General features: G+C 43.5%; 1 protein-coding gene across 1 annotated transcript in view; it reads left to right on the top strand.

Annotated features, from left to right (window-relative positions):
- LOC122447590 (ATP-binding cassette sub-family C member 4-like) overlaps positions 1–14,677 on the top strand; it is a 134,194-nt gene that overhangs the window by 50,382 nt on the left and 69,135 nt on the right. The window contains 5 exon segments of the mRNA XM_043478288.1: positions 7,477–7,573; positions 11,243–11,440; positions 12,760–12,900; positions 13,631–13,668; positions 14,338–14,432. Of these exon segments, the coding sequence (XP_043334223.1) occupies positions 7,477–7,573; positions 11,243–11,440; positions 12,760–12,900; positions 13,631–13,668; positions 14,338–14,432 (569 nt within the window).

Genomic DNA, 14,677 nt, shown 5'->3' with positions numbered 1-14,677 from the left:
TATTTCCAGTTTTTTAATCGGGCCTGATGCACTGGGAAGACCCAGAGGGATCAGGTGAAGAGGGAGGTGGGAGGGGGGATCAGGATGGGGAATACATGTAAATTCATGGCTGATTCATGTCAATGTTCGACAAAAACCACTACGATATTGTAAAGTAATTAGCTTCCAACTAATAAAAATAAATGGGAAAAAGAAAGAAAAGTAAAAAAAAAAAAAAATAAAAAAAATAATGGAAGTTTATCTATCTTGGTTCCGGAAGCTGAGAAAGTCCAAGTTGGTGCTGGCAGATTCAGTGTCTGGTGAGGGTCTGATTCCTTTATCCTCATGTGGTGGAAGGGTGAGGGAGCCCTGTGGTTCCTTTTATCAGGACACTAATCCCTTTCATGGAGGCTCCACCCTCATGACCTGATCACCTCCCAGTGGCCCCACCTCCTAATACCAACACAGTGAGGATTAGGTTTTAATGCATGAATTTTGAGGACAAAAACATTCACTCTACCAAGTTGTCACAGATGGAGGTGCTTAGAGAATAGAAATTAATTTTCTCACAGTTCTTGAGGCTGGAAGTTCAGGGTGTGGGCAGGTTTGGTTTCTGCTGAGAACGTTCTCCATGTCTACTGGTGGCATCTACCTCGCTGTGTCCTCAAATGGTCTTCCCTCTGTCCTTGAGCACCCCTGTGTCTCTGTCCTTTTTTATAAAAAAGTTTTTATTGAAATATAGTTAATTTACAACAATATTGTAAAGTAATTAGCCTCCAACTAATAAAAATAAATGAAAAAAAAATATAGTTAATTTACGATATTGTGTTAATTTCATTGTACAGCAAAATGACTCAGTTATACACAGATATACATTCTTTTTAATACTGTTTTCCATTATGGTTTATTTCAGGATATTGAATATCCTGAATATAGTTTGCTGCACTATACCATAGGAGCTTGTTGTCTGTCCATCATACACATAATAGTTTGCATCTGCTAACCCCAAATTCCCATTCCATCCCTCCCCCACACCCCCTCCACCCATGCAACCCCAAGTCTGTTCACAATGTCTGTTAGTCTGTTTCTGTTTTGTAGATAGGTTCATTTTTGCCATATTTTAGATTCCACATATAAGTGATACATGATATCTATCTTTCCCTTTCTGACTTACTTCACTTAGTATGATAAAGTCTAGGTCCATCCACATTTCTGCAAATGGTATTCTTTCTTTCTTTTTATTTTATGGTTGAGTAGTATTGCATCGTCTCTAGGTACCACATCTCCTTTACCCATTCGTCTATGGACATTTAGGTTATTTCCATGTTTCGGCTACTGTGAATAGTTTTGCTATGAACATAGGGGTGCATGTGTCTTTTTGATTTATAGTTTCCTCCAGATATATGCCCAGAAATGGGATTACTGGATTATAAGATAATTCTGTTTTTAGTTATCTGAGGAATCTCCATACTGTTTTCCATAATGCCTGCAACAACTGATAATCCCACCAGCAGTGTAGGAGGGTTCCCTTTACTCCATTCCCCCTCAGCCACTGTTATTTTAATGATGGCCATTCTGACTGGTGTGAGGTGATACCTGATTGAGGTTTTGATTTGCATTTCTCCAATAATTCACAATGGTGAGCTTCTTTTGGCCATTTGTAGCTGTCCTTTGGAGAAATGTCTATTTAGTTGTTCTGCCTACTTTTCACTTGGACTTTTTGTTGTTGATGAGTTGTATGAGCTGTTTGTATATTTTGGAAATTAAGCCCTTGTTGGTCACATTATTTGTAGGATTTTCTCCCATTCTGTAGGTTGTCTCTTCATTGTGTTTATGGTTTCCTTTACTGTGCAAAAGCTTGTAAGTTTGATTAGGTCCTGTTTGTTCACTTTTTTTTTAATTAAAAATAATTATTTATGGCTGTGCTGGCTGTTTGTCACTGTGGTGCTTTCTCTCTAGTTGTGATGAGCAGGGGCTTCTCTCTAGTTGCAGTGTGTGGGATTCTCATTTCAATGGCTCCGTTTGAGCAGAGCACCAGCTCTAGGTGTGTGGGCTCAGTAGCTGAGGCTCCTGCGATCCAGAGCACAGGCCCAGTAGTTGTGGTCCATGGACTTAGTTGCTCCATGGTATGTGGGACCCTCTAGGACCAGGGATTGGAACCATGTCTCCTGCATTGGCACATGGGTTCTTTACCAGTGAGCCACCAGGAAAGCCCTTTTTGTATATTTTTGCTTATATTTATATTGCCTTAGGAGACTGACCTAAGAAAACGTTGGTATAATTTAAGTCAGAGAATGTTTGCCTCTAATCTCTTCTAGAGTTTTATGGGGTCACGTCTTATGATTAAGTCTTTAAGCCATTTTGAGTTTATTTTTCTGCATGGTGGGAGAGTGTGTTCCAGCTTCATTGATTTGCAGTCCTGTGTCTCTATCCTTGTGTCTTAGTCTCTGCCTCATCTAAGCACACCAGTCAGATTAGATTAGGTCTAGTGAAGTGACTTAGCAGCAGCAGCAGTATAATCAAGGGTAATGATTACCTTTTTAAAGTCCCTGTCACCAAATTCTAAGATACTGATGGTTAAAGTGTCAAGTGAATCTGAGGGGACATGACTGATTTACAGAAGGTCCAGAATAGCAAAGTGAAGAGACTCCAGCAGAGTCCAGTGTGTGAGAGGGAGACGTGTGAGGAGCTCTGAGCTCTGGATACAAGGAGCTAGGATTCCACATCCACTAAGCAGGGGTCATTAGCCTTTGGAGGAACCTGCCGTATGTAAAATGTGCTCAGTGTTGGGGTGATGAAAGAGTCGTGGAGATGGATGGTGGTGATGGCTGCACAACTATGTGAATGGACTTAATGCCACTGGGTTACATGCTTAAAATTGTTAAAATGGTAAATTTCATGTTATATATATATTGTAACACTCATACCAACCTGCATAGTAGCACTGAATCTTTGAGAACATGAGAGAACAGGGCAGATGACACATGGCGTGGCCTCCAGCTCTCTGATCTGACCTCCCATCCTCTCCTGTTCATGACTTGATTAATTTTTCATTAGAGAAGTGCCTGTGTCTTGTCATGAGTTCAATCAGAGGAGCTAGTGCTGTGACAGTGATTCCCTACCCCCACTCTCCTGGCATTGTGAGTATCTCAGCCTCTTTATTTCCAGGACCCTTCCTTGAACTCACAAATGTGTGTCATCTCATCTTGTGAACATCTGCACAAGTTCCCCCTCAGGGCAGGAACAGATCCTGCTGACTGTTGCATCCATGTCACAGAGGAAGACAATTGGTGTGAAGTACAGTGTGCTGATCACAGAAGTTCTCCTGAGTTCTTTTTTGAACACAGGAGATATTTATAAAATCCTCTCAAATATTTTGGGTGTGCCACTTTGGATATATACTTGAGAGAAGCAGGCTTAAGACAGTTGTTTGCTAATCAGAACCACATTCTCTAGGGTGACTTAAAGCAAAAGCAGAGAGCATGAAAGCAATTTAGGAAATCACTCAGTAGCAACTGGAGAGTGTTCTCAAGTTAGAGAATTGGATGGAACAATATGCTGTGAGAGATGGTGGTCATGTGGAAGCTTAGTCGTGTGAAGGGTTCTGTATTAAAAGTGAATGAATCACACTTCTACTTACAATTAACAGATTCCTTCAGTCATGAAGGAAGGTCATTAAGGTTTGTGAGTTTTACAATTTATGCAGTGAACACTAAATGGGTTCTGTCACCTACAGAAGGTGAGGGGCCTTAGGTGAACTGATGCTGTCTCACCTGTGTCCAGCTGTGTCCTGGTTCAGCTCCACATCCCAGACCCCTGCCTCCTGCATTGTCAAGTCTTCAGGTCTGTCCTGATCAGATTCCCACACTGCTGTCTACACAGCTCACCCTCCTGCTCCAGCCCTTCTCAGACCCCTCTTCACATTGAGGAAGCAGCTCCAGATCCTCAAACAGAAAACAGGCTTCCTTGCCATCTGCCCCCCTCAGCCTTTCCAGCTCCACCCCGGCTTGGTATCCAGCTGTGCTGGCTCTGTGTGGGTCCTTTCTCAGCCCGTCTGTCTGTCCATACTGGTCCGTCTGTCCCAGAGCCAGGGAGCAGAGCACAGGACACAAGAAGGTGGGCCCTGCCATTCCCTCCTTCTCCTCCAGGGGGCGCCCTGCCCTCTGTCTTCCCACAGCCCTCAGTGGATGCCCTTGACCATTTATGAGTCCCCCCACCTGCCCCCAAGCTGTGAATGCAGGAAGGCGCCTCAGCCCAGCTTGTTTTGTCCCAGGACCCCTGCACCTGCAGTGTCTTCTTCCAGGATGTTTCCCCAGACAGCCTCAGGGCTCCTGTGTCTCCCCAGAAAAGTGAAAGTCGCTGTCTTATCCGACTCTTTGTGACCTCATGGACTATACAGTCAATGGAATTCTCCAGGCCAGAATACTGGAGTGGGTGGCCTTTCCTTTCTCCAAGGGATCTTCTCAACCCAGGATCATATCCAGGTCTCCTGCATTGCAGGCTGATTCTTTAGCAGCTGAGCCACAGGGGAAGCCCAGCAATACCAGAGTGGGTAGTCTATCCTTTCTCCAGCATATCTTCCCGACCCAGGAATTGAACTAGGGTCTCCTGCATTGCAGGCGTATTCTTTACCAATTGAGCTGTCAGGGACCAACCCTTATATAGGATTATATGTGGGATTATAGGATTAACACAGCCTTTATATAGGAATAACAGTTAAACAACTGGTTGCTGACTCAGTAATTTATATAGCATGAGTTGGAAATCTTTACTCTAAAAACTTGGCAAATAGTGTATTTTCCTAATGATTTGGATAAAAGCATTATCTAGGAAAAATTCAAAGCCATCAACTGATCACTTCATTGCAATTATTTATGTTACCTCATCTGTGATGGAATGTTAAGAAGAAAACATTTTAAAACTTTTATGTTGGTCTATTTTGGACATTACAGCCCATTAGATTTGTTTAACATCTGCCTTCCTAGACTACTGGCAGGTAATTATGAATTAAGGAGAAAAAATTCTATTTTAAAGCTTTAGTACTAAATTTGAAAAAAGTGTTAGTCAAGAAACTTAGAATGAACATTGAACTAACAGATGGTAAAGGGTAAAAATGAATCCTTTTGGATTTAATGAAACGATGGTTTGTGTGTCTGTGTCCTGTGGTCCTGATTCTGATCACAGACCCAGTGTCCAGAGTGTCCCTTAGGACTCTTCTGTCCTGAGTCCAAAGCACATGACCGTTTGTGGCTAGGGAGGAGCAGAGAAGGGGGCTGATGTTTATTGAGCATGTTGGTTTGATTTCTCAGAACGTGTGGATGAAGCTGTCATTGACGTTGTTCTGAGATGAAGAATCTGAGGTTTAGTCTCTTGTCCGACATCATCAGGCTTGTGAGAGGGACTGAGCTGCAGCCCGCTGCCTTCAGACTCTCCGTCTGACTCGCTCACAGGTTGAGCTGTGTCCCATGCTCCTGAGATTTGCTCTGCGAGGGGCTCAGGTTCCCAGAGTACCTGCCTGGAGTCCTGCCCGTGGTCAGCGGGGGCGCCACACCTGGACACTCGCTTCCCTAGAGGGGTTGTGGGCCCTGTGGGATGAGACTGGGGCTGAGTTCCAAGGGTCTGATTTTAAAAGGTAGGAGCAGTTGTAATTTTTTTTTTGTCTGTGAAAAAATTTAAGGTGAATAGTGAGGGGCGTCTTGGCTATAGAGAAATGGTGGGTGCTCTGAGCTGTTAGATTTCCATTTTGATTTGGGCCACTTGGGTTCCGTTCTTTTATTTTCATGTTTGGAAGGTGTTCAGTCCTAATGAAAGAGGTCTTGCTTCCTGATTGGGACTGGGAATGTTTCAGAGACTGATGGAGGCCACTCTAGGATTCGTTTCTGTCTAACATTCTTTGGAAACAAGTGTCTAGCAAATGCACTGTGGCAAAGATTACAAAGAATCTATTAGTTTTTCATTGCTAATATTTGCATCATTAATTATAGTCATGTAGAAAGTTGCCCTAGAATGTACTCATTTTTATATGATGTAGATCCCTCTCCTCTCACTCCCACATAGCGATGAAATAATATTTTAGTTCAGTCAAATTTCGGAATCTCAGTATTACTCAGTTGTTTTTCTTTATGAAACATGTAAATAATTCTTAAGCTGAGTTCTAGAAAAATAAACTTAGCTGTTGGTGCCTCCTTCACTGGACTACTTTTTATAATTTTTTTCAGTTCAGTTCAGTCACTGTCAGTTGTGTCTGACTTTTTGCGACCCCATAAACCGCAGCACGCCAGGCCTCCCTGTCCATCAGCAACTCCCGGAGTTTACTCAAACCCATGTCCATCGAGTCAGTGATGCCATCCAGCCATCTCATCCTCCGTTGTCCCCTTTTCCTCCTGCTCTCAAACTTTCCCAGCATCAGGGTGTTTTCAAATGAGTCAGCTCTTCACATCGGGTGGCCAAAGTATTGGAGTTTCAGCTTCTAATATCAGTCCTTCCAGTGAACACCCAAGACTGATCTCCTTTAGGATGGACTGGTTGGATCTCCTTGTAGTCCAAGGGACTCTCAAGAGCCTTCTCCAACACCACAGTTCAAAAGCATCAATTCTTTGGCTCTCAGCTTTCTTCACAGTCCAACTCTCACATCCATACATGACCACTGGAAAAACCATAGCCTTGACTAGACGGACCTTTGTTGGCAAAGTAATGTCTCTGTTTTTTAATATGCTGTCTAGGTTGGTCATAACTTGCCTTCCAAGGAGTAAGCATCTTTTAATTTCATGGCTGCAGTCACCATCTGCAGTGATTTTGGAGCCTAAAAAAAATAAAGTCTGATACTGTTTCCACTGTTTCCCCATCTATCTGCCATGAAGTGATGGGACCGGATGCTATGATCTTAGTTTTCTGAATGTTGAGCTTTAAGCCAACTTTTTCACTCTCCTCTTTCACATTCATCAAGAGGCCCTTTAGTTCTTTTTCACTTTCTGCCATAAGGGTGGTGTCATCTGCATATCTGAGGTTATTGATATCTCATCTCCCGGCAATCTTGATTCCAGCTTGTGCTTCCTCCAGCCCAGCATTTCTCATGATGTGCTCTGCATTTAAGTTAAATAAGCAGGGTGACAATATACTCCTCTTCCTATTTGGAACCAGTCTGTTGTTCCGTGTCCAGTTCTAACTGTTGCTTCCTGACCTGCACACAGGTTTCTCAAGAGGCAGGTCAGGTGATCTTATATTCCCATCTCTTTCAGAATTTTCCTCAGTTTATTGTAATCCACACAGTCAAAGGCTTTGGCATAGTCAGCATTAGGTTTAAATTTGCTGCTCATAAATGTAAGAACCTAGTCAGATTGATTGATTTATGTTTAATTTTTATTATTGATTTGGTGTTTAAACTGCAGATCTTTGACTACTGTGTAGTCTTTGTCTTATTGTTTTCAGAATATAAGGTTCCAGTTTGAAGCACCCCCATTAATGTGCATTTGCATTCTGTGCCTTTTACATTTGTAGGTGTATTCATCAGGCCTTGAAGGAAAAAATCACAGTCTTAGTAACTCATCAGTTGCAGTACCTAGAAGATACAAGTCAGATTCTGATACTGAAAGATGTAAGTAGTTTCTAGAAGTCTGGGGAATTGCTTTTCTCTCAGGTGTGTTGAAGGACAGACATCCCTGCAGGTCATTCTCCTTGGATTCATGGTAAACACCCCCTTCTCAGAGCAGGTGGTGTTCATGCCTTGGAGGATGAACCCAAAGACCTGTAACCCACGAGGCTCCTGTCCATGGGAATCTCCAGGCAACAATGCTGGAGGGGGTTGCCATGGCCTTCTCCAGGGGATCTTCCTGACTCAGGGATCAAACCCGAGTCTCTTACTATTGAATACTGTCTCATTGGCAGTCAGTTTCTTTACCACTGGCACTACCTGGGAAGTCCAGAAATGTCACTACTACACTCTAAGCCACATAAACCCTAAAGTATATAAAAGTGCAACTACAGTATTACTAGATCCTCACTGTTCTGATGAAATCTGTTAAGGATAATGATTCAATTTTGTTTAGAAGTTTTTATTTTCCTCTTTCACAACTTCAGTCACAATGTATCACTTAGAAATTAGAGATACTAACATCTGATTGTATCTAAGTGATTGTTATACATAGTTTGCCTAAAGAGCATCTACCATTAACTCCAGAAGTGAGGTTGGGTAGCTGAGCCCCTGGGTCAGAGACGCCCACTCGGCTGGTGTCTCCAGTTGCTGGTCTCCCTGCCCGGGTCTCTATGTGCCTGATACGTATGAGAGCCTGTGCGGCAGGAGGGCAAGGCCCTGCCTTCATGGGGCACCTGTTCTTACGGGGAGGATGTGACAGAGAGAGGTGGACTGACATCCTGGCTCTGCCTCACGCGGTCTGAGTGACATGAAGGTGGGGACCACGCAGTCACCTGGGGGAGGGGATCTGAGGCAGGAGGTCCTAAGGAAGGAGCTGACCTGGCAGGTTGGAGGAATGGCAGGAAGACTAGCGTGTCTGAGGAGAGTGATCAGGGGGACATGGAGGGAGCTGGTCTCTGAGCAGTGGACAATGGGCGGTTGTGGGATGGAAGCCATCAGACGGTCCTGAGCAGAGGAGAGATGTGGTCTGATGTGGATTTGAAAGATTCCTCCGATGGTCCCTGGAGGGGTGACAGAAGAAGCAGTTAGGAATCTTAGTAAAGCTGAGGAGACAGAAGTGTGGGCTCAGGCTACAGTATCAGTTTCTAGAGCTGCCATAACCAGGTACTGCAAACTGGGTGACATTAAAACAGCAGAGGTTTATCATCTCCCTGTTCTGGAGGCTACAAGTTCCAAATCCAGGTGCTGGCAGGGCTGTGCTCTCCTGAAGGCTCCGGGGGAGAATCCTTTCCTCCAGCCTCTGGTGTTCACCGGCCTTCCTTGGTGTTCCTTGACTTCCAGCTGTAGCACTGTGATCTCTGACTCTGATGTCACATGGCCGTTGTCCCCGTGTCAATCTGGGTCTCATAAGGATATCAGTCGTATTGGATGTAGGGTCACCCTACTCTAGGGTTACCTCATCTTAACTTGATTACATCTGCAAAGACCCTGCTTCCAAATAAGGTCATGTTCACAGGTGTTATGATTGAACTTATCTTTTTGAGGAGGGGGCACCATCCAACCTACAACTCCTAGTATGGTTGGGAGTGCAGTGGAGAGTAGTGAGAAGTGTTCAGACTTAGAGGTCGTTTGATGCTTCACTCCTTGGCTCGTTTCCCTCTGTGTCTCAGCACCTTTGTCATTAACCCCTGAATGTTCCACATGTGCTTGGTCAAATTCCTGACTTAAGAAATGAATTTCTGCTCTAAGAAAGGTTATTAGAACGCAGAACCTCTGTCTCTCTGAAAGCAGTTCCATGTGTCGACTCCTGTGTGCTCCTCCAGGATGGGAAGTGGGTGGTGGTTAAGGTTTTTTGAGCTTGAGAGCAGCTGATTTCATGTGCAGAGGGTGCAGTTCTAGTGTGCAAACCCCAGTGTTGACAGTGTCATGAACATAGGATCAGTGGGCAGGAGAATAACCTACTTCTTCTGTCTCTAGATGTTTTAGTGTCCCCTTATTACTTCCTTTGAGGACACTACCCTCAATTTTACTAACAAAGCAACTATTTGTCCACTGGTGAGCACCCTTGGATGAGTTGGGGTCCATCCACACTGTGGGGTCCCTCTCTCACGGCAGAGGGGGATGGCTGCCCCCTTGTCCCCTTGGAATTGTCAGAGCTTGGCTGCTGAGTGAAATAGCTGTCTTTGCACTACCTGTCATTTCATTGTGTATATTACAGATATCTAGTGGTGAGCACTGATTTCCTTAAAGAGGTGTATGAATTTTGCCTCCCAAGTGGAACAAGACACGCTATATCCTACATAAGTTTCTAGTTCTGCAGTATCAGATGGTACCCAGATGCTTCACTGGGTTTCTCCCTTTGGCTCACCTCAGGGGAAAGGGTGAGAGGGGTCCCAACTAGGGTCCTGAGTCATCTTCCATCTGATCTCAGTGTTAACCAGAGCTGCTTGCATTTGATGAGTTTTGCATCCTGGGATTTTTTTTTCCTAATGTTTTGTTTGCCACTGAGTGATTCAGGTGTGCCTTGCTTAGGGGTTGGAAAATGGTTGAACATCTGCATATTATTTTATATGACTTTGTAAGGGGGGGAAACTGTGCAAGGATCTGTCACATGTGTTTGAAGAGCGTGATTAGATTGGCTGTAGCTTAAGCAGTTGCCTGTTTGGGGGAAGGCTGGTTGGCTGCTTATGGTTGGTTGTTCTTAAGTTTTTTTCTCGGATCTGAGTGCACTGATTCTGGCTAAGGTTTTGGTTTGTGGGCACAGACTGCCAAGGCTTTACAGCTACCCCAGCCCCATGGCCTCCTTGTTTAATTACTTTATCAGGTGGAATATTGAATTTTCAGTTGGGAACTTGCTGAGTGTGTGAGGACAGTTGTAGACCAAGGAGAGGCCTCTCATTGGATTTTCTGTCTGGGGCTGGTTGCTATTATCCCAGCCAGGCACATGATAGTATGACAGTGACAGTGGTCAGTGAAGATTTAATGAGAAACTCTTAGCTATATCCAGATGTGCTGGTCCCCTCCTCTGGGTTAAGTTTAAATTTCTTTCCTGGAATATCCTCCCCAGTTGACTGTTTTTATAATTCTGCTTCTCACGTAATGTGCTGTATGTGCTTAGTCACTCAGTCGTGTCTGACTCTTTGCGACCCCATGGACTGTAGCCTGCCGGGCTCCCATGGGATTTTCCAGGCAAGAACACTAGAGTGGGTTACCATGCCCTCCTCTAGGGGATCTTCCCAACCCAGGGATCAAACCCAGGTCTCCTGCATTGCAGGCAGATTCTCTACTGTCTGAGCCACCAGAGAGGCTTCTCTCAATTCCCATGTTGTCTGTAGAGACTGTGCTGATCCTCCCACCAACCTCTGTGCTGCTTGCTTCCCCAAGTGCCCAGGGTACTTATGTCAACGGCCTGCATTTTAAACACACAAGCACATGTTTCTTTCATATCCCCCAACACCTCACACAGGGTTTGGCAGAGAACACAATGCTCAGTTCTGTACTGAGTTGATTGAACTAGATTTTTCAACAAGACTTCTCGACTCAGTGATCAAATTATTTTTTTTACAAAAATCATAATTTAAGGCCAGATAACTTTTCTTGACTAGTATTTAGGTTGTTTTAATATTACCAAATGTAAATTAATTCCTCTCAATTTTTTTTTTTTTATTTTAGGGCAAAACAGTGAAAAGGGGAACTTACTCTGAGTTCCTGAAATCTGGTGTAGATATTCTTTCCCTTTTTGAGAAGGGGAATAAGCAGCCTGAACCATCTCCAGTTCCAGGAACTCCCACTCTGATCTCCGAGTCTTTAGGTCAGTCTCTACAGTCTCCTAGACCCTCGTTGAAAGATGTGGCTCCAGAAGACCAAGATGTGAGTTTCTATCCATCAGTGTGCCCTGGTCTTTCTGCTCTTGGTGGCCTCATGGACCTTCAGTCTGCTTCTCTAATGATATCTTCATTTTTCCAAAAGTAGACCCTAAAGTTTCCAAAGTCTTATTCCATGGAATCCATGGAAAAGCATGAAGGGAGCATGCCTGTTTGTGGCTCTCCTTTGGGTGTAGCTGGAAAATCTTATGGAGGTCAGTCGTGGGTACACTGCTGTGAATTTCTGGGTACCTGTGGCTCGCACTGATTGAGAACTCTCCAGTTTCCCATAGTTGTGTCCTACTTGCTCTCGTGGCTCACGACTTCCCTAATGCATCCAGAAGCTTAATGTGAAGACTGCCTTAGACTGAGTCCTGCTGTATGTTGGAATGTTCTAGCACTGCATATGGCTAACAGTAGTATTTTGCCTCAGTGTCAGATGGTTTGTGATAGGTCAGAGGTAACATGTGCAAAGGACCTGACTCATGGTAGACCCTTCGGTGTTAGTTCCCGTCCTCCTTTCTTACCCTTCAAGACCCAAACCACATCTTATCGACCTTGGATCCCAGTGGCCAGGATAGAGTAGGACATTTTAGACTCCTGTGACTCTATAATGCATTCTGAGTCCTCCAGACAGAAATGCAGAAATGCACTAGATCTCCCTTAAAATACACAGATATTCTTTGATATCCAAACCCTCAATATCCAAACGCAGGAGCCTGGATGATTCTGATAATTACTCGGATTAGCAGTTCACTTTCTAGACTCAAGGATCACTCTGAAATTTCAGAACCAAATAGATTCAGATCATACGTTTGCAATGTGCTATCCAAACTGATTACTCCAACCCTTTCTGTGATCTCAGTTTACTGTATTTGGCTAGTATTTTGAGCCCAATGCGTTTTCTGTTTCTATCATTGAGTGACACACATCATCTAAAGGGATATATTAGCTCCATATCATTTTGTGTGTTATTTTAGAGCAAACTTCTGCATTTATACATTAATTCATTTTGGTGTGTGTGTGCTGAGAGTCATGATCTATTTTAAGCAAAGCTACCCAACAGTGAATAACCTCGTGCGAATGTTCTTTTATTTCTAATAGTTTCCTAGAAGTAGGATGACTTGGTCCAAGGGTGAATGCATATGTGATTTGGCCAGATATTCCCACACCCTTCTCCATAGGAGATGGACCATCCTGCACTCCTACCAGTGTATGCGATGTGTCTGTTTCCCACAGTTTTGCAGTGGAGGACAGTGTTGAACTCTTGAAATTTGGGGTTCACTATTTAAAATTTCATCTCTGACTGCCATTTTTTCCTTCCAGACTGAGAACATACAGGTTACACTACCTCTAGAAGACCAATTGGAAGGAAAAGTGGAGTTTAAGACCTATGCAAATTACTTCACAGCTGGTGCTCACTGGTCTGTCATCATCTTCCTTGTTCTAGTAAACATCACAGCTCAGGTACGTAAGGGTGTTTATTTTGACTTGTGTACCCAGGTTGATATTTACATACTATTTATACTGTATTTTATGATTATTTTTGTGTATTAAGAGATTTATTTCAAAGAATTGGCTCATGAGGTTGTGGGATCTAGCTTGGTGAATGTGAAATCAGAAAAGAAGGCCTGCAGGCTGGAACCTGCTGTCTTGAGGAAGAATTTCTTCCTCCCCCAGGAAGCCTCAGGTTTTGCTCTTAGAGCCTCTGCCTAACTGGATGAGGCAACCAGAGTGTTGAGGGTGATCTCTACTGAAGTTCTGATGATGGATGTGAACCACATCCACAAACTACCTTCACGGCAACATCTAGACAAGTGTTTGGTTGAATCATTGGAGACTGGCCCAGGCAAGCTGACACTGGCACTGACCATCACTGTACCTGTCAAGCTTTTTGTTTTGAAAAATCCCAACACTTGTACTGTTATTACTGCCTTTTGCAGTCCATTTGAATTTGCATTGAAATACATTATATTTGGGGAGCAAAGTCTTCTAGGGAAAAGAAGATTTCTTTTGAAGATATTAACTTGTAAGATGCCCTCCCCTGACCTGTGGTCATCTGGGGTGTGGGGCTTGGCACAGACCTGAGCCAGAAGGACCGTCTCTGTTTTCTGGAGCCTTTCCACCCCCCATCCTGGTGAGCGGGTGTGAGGCTCGGTAACATCAGTGTCTGAGTGATTGCTGTTTCCTGCTCCAGGTTGCCTATGTCCTGCAGGATTGGTGGCTTTTAAAGTGGTGAGTGATTCTTGGTCTGACTGAAAGTGCTGTAAATTCTATATGAAGCCTCACTTTTACACAGAGTCAGGGGGATTGACCCTCACGTAGTTTCCCTGGAGAAAAATGAAAGTCCCTGCGGGTGGTGTGTGATCCCCCTGTGATCTCTCCCATGTCACTCCCTTTAGCAGCTTATTCACAGAAAGTTTTTTTTTTCTTTTTTTGAACTTTTAATATTGTATTGGAGTATAGCCGATCAGCAATGTTGTGATAGTTTCAGGTGAACATCGAAGGGACTCAGTCATCATATATATGTATCCATTCTCCCCCAAACCCCACTCACATCCAGGCTGCCACATGACATTGGGCAGAGTTCCATGTGCTGTACAATAAATCCTTGTTGGTTACCTGTTTTAAATATAGCAGTGTGTGCATGACCATCCAAACTCTCTAATTATCCTTCCCCTCGGCAACTGTAAGTTCATTTTCTAAGTCTGTCTTCACAGACAGTTTTGAAAACTGAAAGTTGTGATTCAGATTTTTAAAAGGGAGATACACACAGGGTCTTGTGAGCTGGGAAACACTTTAGAGCATAGAATACCTTTCTTGAATTGAGGTAAATTTTTTTGATATTTGTGTAAATTCTATGTATAATCTATAGTGTAATATCTTTTCTTCCCTGTTCCATAGGGCAAATGTAAAAAGTGGCCTGTATATTGGGACAAATGTAGAAGAATCCGTAGATGTAATGTTTGTGCTGAACTGGTTCTTAGCAGTTTATTCAGGTAAAGTTGCATCATCTGCTCCATTATAGCAGAGTCTAAGGTGTTTATAATGAGTCTGTGTGATAAACTAGGGCTTCCAGAGTAATTCAGCAATGTCTTAACAGATTGTCTTAGTCTCATTTACTCTGTGAATTAATTAGAATAATTATTTTAAAGATCTACTAGAAGAAAAGAGGTTGAATGAAGACTTTTAATTTGCTCTGTACTGGATTTTGGTAGTTAAACCAGGATTGCACATTCAGAAA

This window comes from Cervus canadensis, chromosome 9 (genome assembly GCF_019320065.1).
Source record: "Cervus canadensis isolate Bull #8, Minnesota chromosome 9, ASM1932006v1, whole genome shotgun sequence".
NCBI lineage: Eukaryota > Metazoa > Chordata > Mammalia > Artiodactyla > Cervidae > Cervus > Cervus canadensis.
Note: the sequence above shows the minus strand (reverse complement) of the source record. Positions and strands in the feature narration are given on the sequence as shown.